The sequence below is a fragment of the Dipteris shenzhenensis genome, chromosome 1 (assembly GCF_047967505.1).
Source record: "Dipteris shenzhenensis isolate YYH24624 ecotype China chromosome 1, Dip_SZ_1.0, whole genome shotgun sequence".
Lineage (NCBI taxonomy): Eukaryota > Viridiplantae > Streptophyta > Polypodiopsida > Gleicheniales > Dipteridaceae > Dipteris > Dipteris shenzhenensis.
Genome location: NC_141596.1, coordinates 55,744,935 through 55,758,569, shown reverse-complemented (window position 1 = coordinate 55,758,569; position 13,635 = coordinate 55,744,935). Strand labels below are relative to the sequence as shown.

The following is a 13,635-nucleotide window of genomic DNA, read 5'->3' as shown; positions in this document are numbered from 1 at the left end:
GAACCTTCTAGCACACCTACACTCACACACACACATCAATTAGCCCCTTCATTCCCCCTCACAAATTGATGACCTCATCCCTTAGTAGTAGTACATGGGATGCTCCATGGCTTGCCCACTATCATGTGGCAACACTCATGGCCCCAACCTGTGACTCACTCATAGGCTTCTTGGATTACAACTGGGAGATGGACACAGACTATGTATGTAAAGCCCAATGAGTCCAACAAGGAAAAATCTCAAAAAACTAACAATCATTTAAGGATGGACTATCCATGGCAGAGAACCATTATTGACCTCATACACACGTAACTCAGAAAACATATGGATCCTTACCCTTGTTCGATTTAACTTGGGTGTTGTAAGCAGTAAGAGCTTGAATTTTGACATTCTTTGGTTCTTCTTCTTCTTTAGTTTCTACCTCCTTAACAAGATTGGATGAACATCTCTTCTTGGCATAACATTCCTTTTCAAAGTGTCCAGGTTTGCCACAAAAGTTACATTTCATTTTGGTCTTTCCCTTGAAGTTGCTTAAGTTGCTTCTGGCCAAATATGCCCCTTCTTTGTAATCACTTCTTTGTTTAATCTTTCTCTCCTCTTCCAAGAGTTATGCTTCAATTTCTACCAGAGTTATCTCTGGAATATTGGTGAGTGTGGTTACAATAGTGCCATATTCTTCAGTGAGACTTCTAAGTAAGATGGCAATTACAATATCTTCATCAAGATTAAACTTGATGCTAGATAACTATGTCAAAATGCTCTTGATTGAATTTAGATGTGAAGAGATGGACTCCTCTCTATCCAAATTTAAGTCAAAGAACTTGATAAGCAAGCTATACTTAGAGCATCTTCCCTGTGCTCCAAACACATGCCAAACACATGCTAAAGATGAGTCCATGCAGCATGAGTAGTCTCACATCTATCAATGTGATGAATATAGGAATCACTCAGACCAAGAGCAATTATAGCAAGAGCTTTTTCATCTTTTGGAAGCCATGAAGCTTCTCCCTCTCCTTTAAACTTATCTATGTTCAGTTTGGAAGCCGTTTGGGAAGGTCTTACCAAGCAAATGGCAGTGTCTAATTCCTTTACAAAAGGTCAATCTTTCTGAACAAAAAAATCACCTTCACCATATAGATGCAAATTGCAAGATAAGAATTTTAAAAAACCTAATTGTTTGGCATAATCATACCCAGTTGGCTTCTCCCACAACCTTTTAACTCGAGTTTTCTTCACCTTGTACTTTGTCTTTGTAGTCTTCTTGATTTTTGAAGAGCTTTGAGAACTTGAGGTTGGCATGTTGTCAAGAGATTAGCACCAACTGAACTAACATTCTCTGAACTGAAATGACACACTTTGAACTGATTTTTGGAAGAATAATCTCTGAACTGAGTGTTTTACTCCTCAGGCATTTATTGTAGCATAAAAAAACTCCAAAAAATACACTAGAAATGCTTGCAGATTACATGTAAACTTTGGAGGCTTGGTACCTTACTCCAAGCATCACCAAGATGGGGGCTTTTGCTGCGCAATCATAGATCCATATGCAAGGAAGGTTTAGAACAAACCATAGCCAAAATGGTGCACTATAACTCCAAGGGCAGCAACATCTCCTTTGCTTGAGGAAACTGTCTTCACAAAACAAGTCGACTGGTTTTTTGTCTAGTTCTCCTTCATTGTTGGACCAAGTCATCCCAAAATTCTTCAAAGGGTAGCTCTAGGTGTAGAGTAAGCTTGGCTCAGAGGAATTGCAAGATTGTTGACTGAGGTGAGTAGCATTGCAGAAGCGGTGCGGAATACACAGAGGCAGTGCGACTTCATGGCGACGTATTTCAGAGATCCCACTAGTCAAGAGGGTTGCCTAGAAGTGTGGAAGGTCTAGCTAGAAGGGCTCCTTAAGATATTGCGTGGATGGAGAGAACAGAGCTGTCAAAGCTCAAGGTAGAAGAAGGAGAGATAGGAGGCATTTGAGAAGGAGGAATCTAGTTAAAATCTTCTAGGAATCTCATTCTTGGCACTCAGATTCTAACCAAGCTCTGATACCTCTTGTAAATCCATATGGAAACAATGAGACACAAATGTAGTTGTTTATTCAAAGAGTAGTTACATATATAGGCAATTGCCTCCATGTAGGTAGATCCCAGATCCACAATCATCTCCCTGATTATCTCAATCAATCACCTCCTATGATCACTCACTCATCACACCAACCTGACACACCTAACTAGAACCTTCTAGCACACCTACACTCACACACACACATCAATTTGCCCCTTCAAGATTTGCCTGTAAATGTGGCCAAGGTCCTTTAGATTCTTATTTAGCTTGTGATCCCAAGTCATGGCCAAACCCCAAAATGAAGGTTTGATTTCTGTGGATTTGACCTTTGATGATACTTTGAGAGATTTGAGAAATGATCTAAATAAAGAAATGTATCATCTTCGGCTCCTCTAGTGAAGGGCTTGGAATGCCCAAAATGGTCATGTCCTAGGCTAGCAATTTAATGTGAAGAAAAGTGAGGAGTCAAATTTGCCACTTGCATCTCGACCGGACAAGTCCAAAGAGCGAAGAAGACGACACTTGAGAAGTTTTTGCCAAATCGCATTAATACTCGATGTTTCCCCCAATTTAACTTAGATGACTCCTAAAAGGTAAGAGAACACACTAAAGAGAGAAGAACACGGCAAGCGAGAGTGAGAAAGCACAACACGTTCTAGAATAGTTAAGGCACTTCAGCTTGACTCAATACTCTAAATTCCTTTTCTTTTTTAATTCAAGTTCAAGTTCTATTCAACCCAAAAGGACATAATGCGGAGGTACAGTTAAAAATCAATGAATAGGCTCATAAAGGTACACATAAATTGTGTGATGAAAGATTGACTCGTCGCTCGAATGGTTTGTTAGAAAGACATGTAAACTATGATTAAAAACAGAAACATTTTTTAGTTTAGTTAACTGAACAAAAGGTAGGGGCGGACAAAATATTTCGTGTGATGAAAGAGTGAGTCGCCACTCGAAATGTTCTGTTAGAGTGACATGTATGATTTGAAAACAGCAGAAATATTTTTTCATTTCATTAACTGACCAAAAGGAAGGTCTTGTAACATAAACTTCAGGGGCATAAAGAATGGGAAGTTTAAACCAGAAACACAATGCAGTTGCTTTGAGTGAATCCTCTGAGGGATACCATTGCGCCCCGGAATCAAATTGAATGCACATCCTGCTTCCTTGCGAGGCTTGGAAAGCACAAAACGAACCAGATCCGTGTCCATCATCCCGAATGCTTCATCACCTCTTCTTCCTCGCCCACCTGATCCGAACCCACTTCTCCTTGGCGGCCATCCTCTCAACTTTGCCGAGTCATGCCAACCCACAAAGCCGACAGTTGACATCCTCACATGCCTTATCACGTTGAGCCGCCCTGTAGATGATATCTGATCAAAACCGGCAAAGCATGGAGAAGGCAGGGCCATCAGGGCGGAGGGCGGGGTTGTAGCTACCGGGGCCGGGCCGGAAATCTTGGTCATGTTGGCTGTAAACGGCGAGGCGCTGGCCGAGGCTGAATCGGGGAGCTGCGTTGGTGACGTAGTTACAACTCGGGTGGTAAGCGCCAGGGCCGGGGGTGTGAGAATACGAGAAGCGGAGGCCAGTGCGGCTATGAAGAGTGAAAGCCGGACCATCAGGTTTTGGCTGCAAATTGTAAGTTCCAGGTCCAGGCACTCTGTTGATACGCCGGTGGTAAAGTCGCCGGTGAAGGGAATGGGAAGGGCCGGCGGGTTTGTAGATCTGCTCATAAGAACCGGGGCCAGGACCCAGAATCCGTTTGTTTCCCGGGGGCCGCATTCCGAAACTGTAACTCAACGAACGTGGTATTCCGGGAGCGTTATACTGCCCAGGCCCGGGCGAATACGACTGATCTGTGCTGCTGGTTTCTGGTATCCGGCTACCGAAGCTGAAAGCCGGCGACTCAGGCCTCAACGGTGGGTTGTATCGTCCGGGACCCGGAGTGTCGGAAATCTTGGTCGGAAAGTCGAGTTTTGAGAGAAGACTGAACGCCGGCCCCTCCAGGGTCCCCGGCAGATTGTAGGTTCCCGGCCCGGGTGCTGCTTCCGGCAATTTCTCGATAGCTTTGCTGGAGATGGAAAACGCCGGCGAAGAAGGCCGCGACGACGCTGAGTAGTAACTTCCCGGCCCCGGCGTTCCGTCGGAGCGCACCGCCGGAATACGGCTGGTAAGACTGAAGGCCGGACCGAGCGGTTTCCCGTCGCGATGATACGCCCCGGGCCCCGGACTGGGCGCCCGCCGCGCCACGCTTAACCGCCCGGCCAGCGAATAGGCCGGCCCGTGTACATCATACGGCCGCTGATACGCCCCCGGCCCCGGCGTGTCGTTCCGTTTGAAGCTCTCTTCCCGGCCGGTGATCGAATAAGCTGGTCCCCCCAGCCTGGCCGTCGGATTGTACGTCCCCGGCCCCGGCGTGTACGCTGCGTCGTTGGCCGGCCGGGCCAGATGGCTCCCGAAGCTGTACGCCGGCGGCGACGGCCGCGTGTATCTCGGGTTCACATAATACGACCCCGGCCCCGGCAGCGTGTCCTTCCCGTTGCTGCCCGCCCGCCGTGACTGTATGCTGTAGCGCTGCCCGCCCCGCCGCCCGCTGGAGATATCATACGCCCCCGGCCCCGGCAGAGGGTCGTCCGCCAGCCTGGCAGGCAGCCGCCCCGCGAGAGTAATCGCCGGCGCCGTGGTGACCCGCGATTCGCCCACGTAGTAAGTCCCCGGGCCCGGGTTGTTGCCGCCGCGCCGAGGTGGCGAGCCTTTCCGGCCGATTGAGAATGCCGGCGACTCGCTTCTGGCCTTGAGGTAGTAATCGCCGGGGCCCGGAGTTTTCTGCCCGTCCCGGTGCGGCGGGCGGCCGGCCATTGTGATCGCCGGCGAGGCGGACCGTGAACGCGGGTAGTACGCCCCCGGCCCCGGCCCGCCGGGAACCGCTTTCCCGGCTTCTTTCCCGGTGAATGAGAACGCCGGCCCGTGCACCGCCGCTGCCAGCTCGTAGGTTCCCGGCCCCGGCGTCGTTATGTCCGGCAGCCGCGCCGCCGGCTTCATCCCGATCGTGATCGCTGGCGTCTTGTCTTGCATTTCCGGCGTGTATGCTCCCGGCCCAGGAGTCCCCCGCGGAGAGACCAGCGGCGGTAGAATGGTGGCTGACTTGGTGAACTCTTCCTGCTCCAGATAGCTGTTGCTCGTTGTGCCCGCGCTGATCAGTGTTCTCCCGCTCGTCGCCTCGCTCGTTGGACCAACCTTGTTGGCTATGCCGCTCGCATTCGCAGACTGCGGCCTGAACGCGCCCGCATTCGCAGAATTCGGCCTCACTTCTGGTAATGTATATTGCCTGCGCTCCCTTTCATCCATGGTTGCAATGGGCCTGCCCTGCTTGCTTTCAGATGTGAACCTCAACAAGTCACGTTCCCGTTTGCATAAGAACCACGGCTACCGCTGCTTTGATCCATATTTCCACCCTTCACAGCCCCAAAGTCAATCTTGTTGCCAATGCTGTTGTCTGGAAAAATCTCGACAGGAAAGTTGCTGCTCTCAGGACCAGATTCTACACGAGGGCTAAAACGATCTGGTTCTTCTTCAAGCTGCTCAATGGGTCACCCAAAGAAATTGATTCACTGCTCCCAGCGTCACCTGCGTAGAAAATCCGACGTTAAGACTGCCCCTTCTAATTAACGGAACTTCTCCAGCAGAATAAGCGGTGGCAGATTCGAGGAAGGAATGCCAACAGGATCTGCGACATGCGTTTCATACCATGATCTATCTCATGACGAGTCTCCAACTTTGAACGAACAGCGCCCTCATTGTGAAATTCGCTATCCGCTCAAAAACAGAGTTCTTGTGGACCATCATCATCTAATAAGTGCGCACAAGATCGCGCCTAAAAGCCCATGACGAACGATGCAACAGCAACAGACTTAAACTCAAATCCTTGTCCTTCTTCTGGTCGGACATGAACATGCATCCTGAACTCGAAAATCTAGAAATGACTTCTGTCGTCACTCTGAAGCAAAGAAAGTCGTTCCTGACCATGAGGGAGAAACGGAAAGGATCCTAAGAGCAATTGCTGGATGGTAGAGTGGTTGCTAGATTGAGAAAGCGACGATTCGTTGTGCGGAATTGGACGCCTCGTGAAATCTTCTATATGTCCGTTCGCGCTTCCCTTGTGTTCAGTTTTGTAGACATTAAACCTCACTTAGCACGTTGTAAAAGCTTAATATCTGCATCTAAGCGTTCGGAAAAATTGGGATGTCTTAATTTCGTGTGATATGGCCAGTAGCCACGTGTCCATAAGCCTAAATGCCATGTGTAAGCTCATTTACCATGTGTCCATGGGACAGATGTAATGGAAATAAGGCTGGTTTCACACACAGCCTTGGACAAGCAATGTTAGTATAAATTAGAGAATGATCACACCAGTAAATGAAGTTAGAGCCAAATATACTATGTTGTCCTGGAACATTAAATGTGGTCCATTGTTGATCCGTGTTGGTTCTTGGATTAATTGTTGCATGTTATTTTGTCCCATGAATGCTGTCTATTGTTGATCCGGGTTGGTTCTTGGATTAATTGTTGCATGTTATTTTGTCCCATGAATGCTGACAATTTTTTTGCTTTAAAGTTGGAGTTGGTATAGTTGATGTTGAAGTCTCCATGATTATTTTTATGTTTGGTTGTAATGTTTGTAGAAGACTTTCAAGACAATAAGTAAGTGCTGAGTATGTTGCTGATGGTGAATTTTACACATTGATTATTGCTATTGTTTCCAAGCTTTTGTTCTCGAATGTTGTTCATATGATTTTGTTCTAGTAAGTGGAGGTCTTTGCGATAGCATGTCGCAATACCTGGCACCGGTTGTATTTTGCAAACATACGAAACCTGGCAAGTTAAATGTGTTTGATGGTTGAACATATGCAATTCTTGAAGACAAAGTATGGTTGAGATTAACAAGCTTTCGTCTGAAAGTATGTCATCAATGTGTGAAGTAAGAGCTCGTACGTTGAGTGATTGAATTGTGTTGTGTTAAATTTCTTGTGTTGAGAAGTTTATTTGCTTGATTTGCCATTGCCTTTCTGTTTGCAGTCTTTGCAATTCTTTGAGGACATTGGTGTCCACCTTGATATGTTTTTGTTCGAGTGGCTTAACAATGAAAAGATTTTCTGGATCTCGTATGCGTGAAAGCGATGTGTATGCTAGGCCATGGGACTTGATAAATGATGAGCCAAATGCTAGAGAATGCATGAATAATCCTTGTGAGCGATGGATAGTTCTAGGTACTGCTGGTTGTATCAGAAACTGGGTTCGAAAAATTGTGTTTAAATAGTTCTTCCCAACTTGGAATTCTCTTGTTATTGGAAAGATTGGTGTCCAATTGAATGGAATATTGTTGTGATAAAGATGCTTATGTTTGAGTCATGTTTGTTTTCCTATATTGTCATTGTTGAAAGAAATCCAAACAACTTGTGGAATTGTGTCTATGCTAGAGTCCTTAAATATGCCGTCAGCTCCATTGACTAATCCATATGGAATATCTAAGTTGCCTGAACAAAATTTTAATATCATGTCTTTTTTCAAATGTAGTATTTTGTGCAACCTTGTTGTGTTCTTTGGGTCTTGTGGTGAAACAACTTTCTTGTTACATGTTTTATGTTTTTTGTCATTTGTTGGAAGAATATGAGATTCCCCTATAAGTAGTTTGAATACTTCTTTGTTGTGAACGTCCTTTGCTCCATTGGTGTAAAACAAATGAGGAATATTTTGTTTTTGTATGGGTGAATAATAATACATGTCATTTATGTATGATAAGTCGTGTTTCGTATGTTCACTAATTCTCATTTTGTTGAGTATTTGAATGTATTTAGGGTTATTTTGTCTCATGGGTGTGGTTAGTTCATACATGAAGACATTTTCTTCCCAATAAGATGCCATTATTTGCTTGTTTGAGTTATTTTCAAGGAATATCCACGAATCTTTTGTACGACTTGCTTGGCATAGATCTCCACATAAGATTACATGAACTCCTCCAAATGGTTGTAAGTGGTTGTGTTTTATTTCCCTTAGACACATGTCGGCTGCAACAAGGGTGCTTTGACCAATTAGAGAGACCTCGTCAAATACCACAAGTTGCAAGTCGGAATATAGAACGGATAGTTCTTGGAGTTTTTCTGTGGATAAGCTTGTATAATGAGAAGCCATTAGTGGTAGGTGTAGAGCTGAGTGTATTGTTGTTCCCCCAATATTAAATGCATATTTTCCTATATAAGCTAGTAGTAGAACTTTAGGCAATTCAACATTGTGAGTCTCTTTGTGAGAATAATATCTTAGAAGGGCTTGGACAATTGCCATCAAGACATGAGTCTTTCCTGTTCCAGCATTTCCAGTCAAGAAGAGATGGATTTCTTTGTCGGGGAAAATACATTTTTTCAACATTATGTCCTCTAAAAGAATACGCTGTTGTTGGTTAAGCTCTCTTATGGTGTTGTAGTGTTTTTTGTTAGAAAGTAGCTTGTAAGTTAGCAAGCATGTATTATGTTCTTGTCTAGAATTTTTCAATGTATTCATATCCATTGCAATGTCGTAGTTATTATGTAGTTCGTTATTGGCTTTGCTGGTAGAATTTGTTGAAGTGCTATTAAGTGATGATGAGTTTGATGAAAATTTAGGAATGAGCTTGTTGAACTTTTCCTTGTTCTAGTCAATAATACTTTTGTTTTCCTTGTATTTGTCATGCCAAGTATCATTTTTGTCTTGAAGTGTTGGTTCAAAATGATGATAAGGAAGAAATAAAGTACAAAGCTCTCGATAGTATCCCTCAGGATCGTTGGTCTCGCTGTAGTTATTGAAATTTTTACGTTTTGTGCAATTGGAGGCTGAAATTGTATACTCACTTGCAAAACTTGCCAAGCAAATGCCGTCAAGGTTTAGGGGGCACTTTAAATATTTCATTATAATGTCATTAAAGTAAATGTTTGTGCTATTTGGGTCCAGGTTTTGGAGCATTTCTCTTTGCTTCAATATCAATGTATGTTTCTCTGGAGGGTTAGTGTTAATGTATTGAAATTGCCTTGAAAATGTTGACAATGGTAACATTTGACAAGGATAGGTATACTACTTGTTAGGAGCTAATGTGTTGGGTATTCAATATAGAGTTTCCAACACGCCGAATACGTTCATTTGGTGATGCATTTGTCGACATGGTTTGTGACATAGCTACCCTTACTGCCTTTGTGGTCTCCTTGTCTATCTTTGTTATGTAAGATGTGCAATATGCTACTTCTCCATGTGGATTTAGTATGAATTGAATGTCTGTATTTGTACCCCATAACTTCGTCAAAGTTGGATTGAAGTTGTTTGTGTAAATGTCTTTGGGTTGTCTTCTTAGGAATAAAGTCGGTTGTCAATGTGGGGGTTAAAGGTCATTGTGCCTTTACCCCAGTTATGTACAATACTCAAACACATATATAAATGAATGAAAAAGAAGATTAGGGTGGTTCTGCACCCACCAAAACTTGTGTGGCTCTCTGTCTCTCTCTCTCCTTCTTCCGTTCTTGCTTCCGTTGAAGAGCACTCTCAACTGGTATCAGAGCCCGAGTGATCTAGCTGAGCATGCGTGAATGCTTGAAGCTCAGTAGCTCTGTGGGAGGAAGGAGAAGCTTTGTGGGAAGCTTTGTGGGTGACTTTACTTGCATCCGAGTGTGCAGAGACCTTGGAGGAACCTTTGGAAAAGTCACTTTGGCTTTACGAAGTGGTTTTGAGAACCTGTTAAGTGGTTTCAAAGAAAAAGTCGTTTTTTGAGCTTTTCCTTGTTCCGTTCGACGACAGAGACTCCATATTGACTTGTAGAGGCAACTATTGCTTGCTTTTGGTGTCCACTTCACTTCAGGAGCTTGGAAACACCTTCATTCTTGAATCTAGGATCATTTCATTGGATTTCTGTCTCACTGTGTCAGTTCCTGCGTTTTTTTTTTCCCGGGTGTTGGAACTCAAGTTTGGAGCAACCATTTGCAGATCTGTCAGTTCCGGTGGACTCAGGAGGTCCTAAAACTTCTATGTTGCTCATCATTCGCACTCCGGTGGAGTTTACAGATAGCTCTGTTTCCAAAAACGTTTTTCAGTCCGTGTGTTGGACCCAGTGATTGAGACCACGGTTTCCAAAACCGTCTGTCCCATTGCATTCCGGATGCCCAAAAACCCCTACCTGTCAGTTCTTGTGCGATTCGATGGAGGATTTTCAGAGTTATAGATCTCTGTGTATTCGATTTCGTCTCTCTGTTATGCATTTTTCATTCTAAGGTTTTGAAACCTTAGATTTATGCCACATGGCAGTGGATAAGTGTTGACTCCCATTTCTCACTCATCGGTTGGGATTTTGGAGTTCTGGCAGAAGAGAGATATTTGCAGATTTTCTTGCTGATTCCGATTATGCAATGGCGCCCCTGTTTTGAGGCATCTCAGGTTCTATTTTCAGTAGCGCTCATTACCGTGGGACTATGATTTCTTGAGCGTACCTTATGCAGATCACTCTGGTTGCAGTTTGAACAGTGTGCGCTCATTCGTGGTGTGCATTGGGTTGCAGTGGATGATTTATAGGCCATTTGGATGCATTGCAATCCTTATTGGATGCGCTGATAGGCCCAAATTGCCTTGTGGGATGCTATTTTTATGGACGCTTTGCATATGGATGCTATTTTAAGCTGAGGGACAGCTTTGACACATTGCAGGTGATGCACTGATAGTGCTATGCTCTCTTGGATGAGATATTATTGATGCATATGCCAGTGGATGGTGTTTATGCTTGAGTCATTTGGCACTTATTGGCATTTTCTTTTGGGCCAGATTTGCTCATATGGATGCATAGTATATGCACATGAGTCAGATGCATCTTTTGATGCTTTAGGCTTTGAATTTTGGTGATATTTCACTCTATTGTGGCATACACATTTGGGTGCACCTGGTATTTGGTGTGATTCTCTCTTGCAGGCACTAGCATTTGGGATTTTGCTTTATTTGCATCATGGCATCCTCTTCCATGTCTGAAAAGGAGTTTTTCAGCATTAAAAAGTTTGATGGGACAAACTTTTCTTTGTGGAAAGAACAAATAAGGGATGTGCTTATTCAAAAGAAGCAGATTAAACCCTTGGCAGGTATTGAAGCTAAGCCTGCGGATATGTCTGAGGATGATTGGAATGAGTTGGATGCATTAGCAAAGTCTACTATTAGACTTCATCTTGCAGAGTCAGTTTATTTCACAGTAGTAAATGAGCAGACTACGGAAGATTTATGGAAGAAACTGTGTGCCACTTATGAGAAGGAAACTGCCTCTAATAAAGTTTACCTCATGAAGAGGTTGTTTGAGCTGCAGATGAAGGAAGGGGTCTCCATTGCTTCTCACTTGAATGAATTCAATATTATTTTCAGCCAGCTTCAGGCTCAGAAAATGAATTTTGATGCGGAGACTAAGGCAATATTTCTCTTATGTTCATTGCCATCCTCATGGGATACCTTCCGTACAGCTGTCAGTAACTCTGCACCTGGTGGAGTACTGAAATTTGATGATGTTGTGGGTAGCTTGTTGGCCAAGGAGATTAGACGGAAGTCTATGGATGGCAACAAGCAGGATGCAGCCTTAAATGTGCAAAGGGGCAGATCACAGTTCAGGGGGAAGTCCCAAGAAAGAGGGAAGTCTCGTAGCAAATCCAAGGCACGGAACATTGAGTGTTACCATTGTGGCAAGAAGGGCCATATGAAAAAGGATTGCTACAAGCTGAAAAGAGAGCAAATGGATAAGAAAAAGAATGCAAATTGGGGTGCAAATCAAAAGGAAGAGAGTCCAAGGGAGGACAAAGGAAAAGTGAAGATCGAGGAGATCAATGCAGTCACACGTGATAGTGACAATGATGTTCTCTTCATGTCTACTTTACCTGCAGAGTTGCTTACCACTTCAGATGATGCATATTCCCAAGATTGGATTTTGGATTCTGGTGCTTCATTCCATGTTACTCCCCATAGGGAATGGTTCTCCACTGATGACAGTGGAAAGACAGGTTGTGTGCATCTTGGAAATGACTATGCATGTGACATAGTGGGAGCAGGTGACATAAAGTTTTCTTTTGCAAATGGGTCTGCATTTGTTTTGAAACATGTGAGACATGTGCCTAAGCTGACCAAGAGTCTTATTTCAGTGGGTCAGCTAGATGATGCTGGTTTTCACACCACTTTTGGCTTTCAGAGTTGGAAAATTCAGAAGGGCTCTATGCTTTTGGCCAGGGGTGCCAAGTGTGGGACTTCGTATCCCTTACATGTATCAGGGGTATTTGATCATGTTGTTGCAATAACCGAGCAGCCAAGCACTTCTTTGTGGCATTGTAGGTTGGGGCACATGAGCCAGAATGGAATGAAACTCTTATGCCGTTTGGGTTATGTACCGCATTTGAGTTTCTCTGATTTTGAATTTTGTGAGCATTGTCTCTATGGGAAGCAGACTAAATCAGCCCATAAAAGAAGGGAAAAGAAAGAGTTTAAAATGCTTGATTTGGTGCATTCAGACGTATGTGGTCCCATGCCTACACGGTCATTAGGCGGGGCTGAATACTATGTGACATTCATTGATGATGCAACTAGGAAAGTGTGGGCTTATGCTATAGCTCGGAAGAGTGATGTGTTCCAGGTATTTCAGAAATGGCTGGCCTTGGTTGAGAATCAGTCAAGTAGAATGCTTAAATGCCTACGGACTGACAATGGTGGAGAGTATCTCTCTCATGACTTTCAGCATTTCTGTGATACACGTGGGATTAAGAGGGAGCTCACATCCCCTCGTACTCCAGAGCAAAATCCAGTTGCAGAAAAGATGAACCGTACCATTCAAGAAAGGTTGCAATGCATGCTTTCCAATGCAAGTCTTTCTGGTGGTTTTTGGGCTGAGGCAATGAAGACTGCAGTGCATGTGATCAATAGATAACCTAGTAACAGTTTGGATGGTGGTATTCCTGAAGAGGCATGGAGTGGCAAGAATCCCTCTTGCTCTCATTTGCGTATATTTGGGTGTGAGGCATATGCACATGTGCCAAAAGAGCTTCGAAAGAAGCTAGATCCTAAGTCTAGGAAATGCATCTTTCTGGGTTATGGTGAAAGTGGAGAGATCGGCTATCGTCTCTGGGATCCAGAAGCAAAGAAGATCATACGCAGCCATGATGTGGTCTTCAATGAGAAGAAGATGCATAAGGCACCCATGAGGGATGTGGAAATGAGGAGAATCACTTTCCAGGATGTGAATCCACCTGCATATGTTGATAGACAGCAAGCTGTCCATGCACCAAATGTGCAAGAAATGGTACAACCAAGTACTCCCACAGGTATACAATCAAGGGTAGATGATGGATCATCTATTGGTGGAAATGATGAGCCAAATGTGGCTGATATGCAAGTGGGACAGCAAGCTGAAATGCCCTTGAGAAGATCATCTAGAGTGTCTAGACCGCCTGATAGGTTTGTTCCAGGGTAGACTATGTGATGCTTACTGATTGCGGGGAGCCTTCTTGCTACAGAGAGGCTATGATGCATGAGGATCAACGCAAGTGGAAG

The 13,635-nt window shown here is 44.2% G+C and overlaps 1 protein-coding gene across 1 annotated transcript; it reads right to left on the bottom strand.

The window, feature by feature from the left end:
- Positions 1-3,119: 3,119 nt before the first annotated feature.
- Positions 3,120-5,409, bottom strand: LOC147906071 (uncharacterized). Its single transcript, XM_087385106.1, has 2 exons — positions 5,299-5,409; positions 3,120-5,223 (listed from the first exon to the last, which is right to left on the bottom strand). Exons 1-2 carry the CDS (start codon positions 5,407-5,409, stop codon positions 3,439-3,441), a joined length of 1,896 nt encoding a protein of 631 aa, XP_087241232.1. The 3' UTR covers positions 3,120-3,438.
- Between the last annotated feature and the right edge of the window lie 8,226 nt (positions 5,410-13,635).

Bases quoted from the DNA above. Each gene is read 5' to 3' on its own strand.
- LOC147906071 (XM_087385106.1), bottom strand. From the start codon at position 5,409: ATGGATGAAAGGGAGCGCAGGCAATATACATTACCAGAAGTGAGGCCG. The intron at 5,224-5,298 runs GTTGGTCCAACG...AGCTATCTGGAG, and splicing joins CGAGCGGCATAGCCAACAAG to CAGGAAGAGTTCACCAAGTC.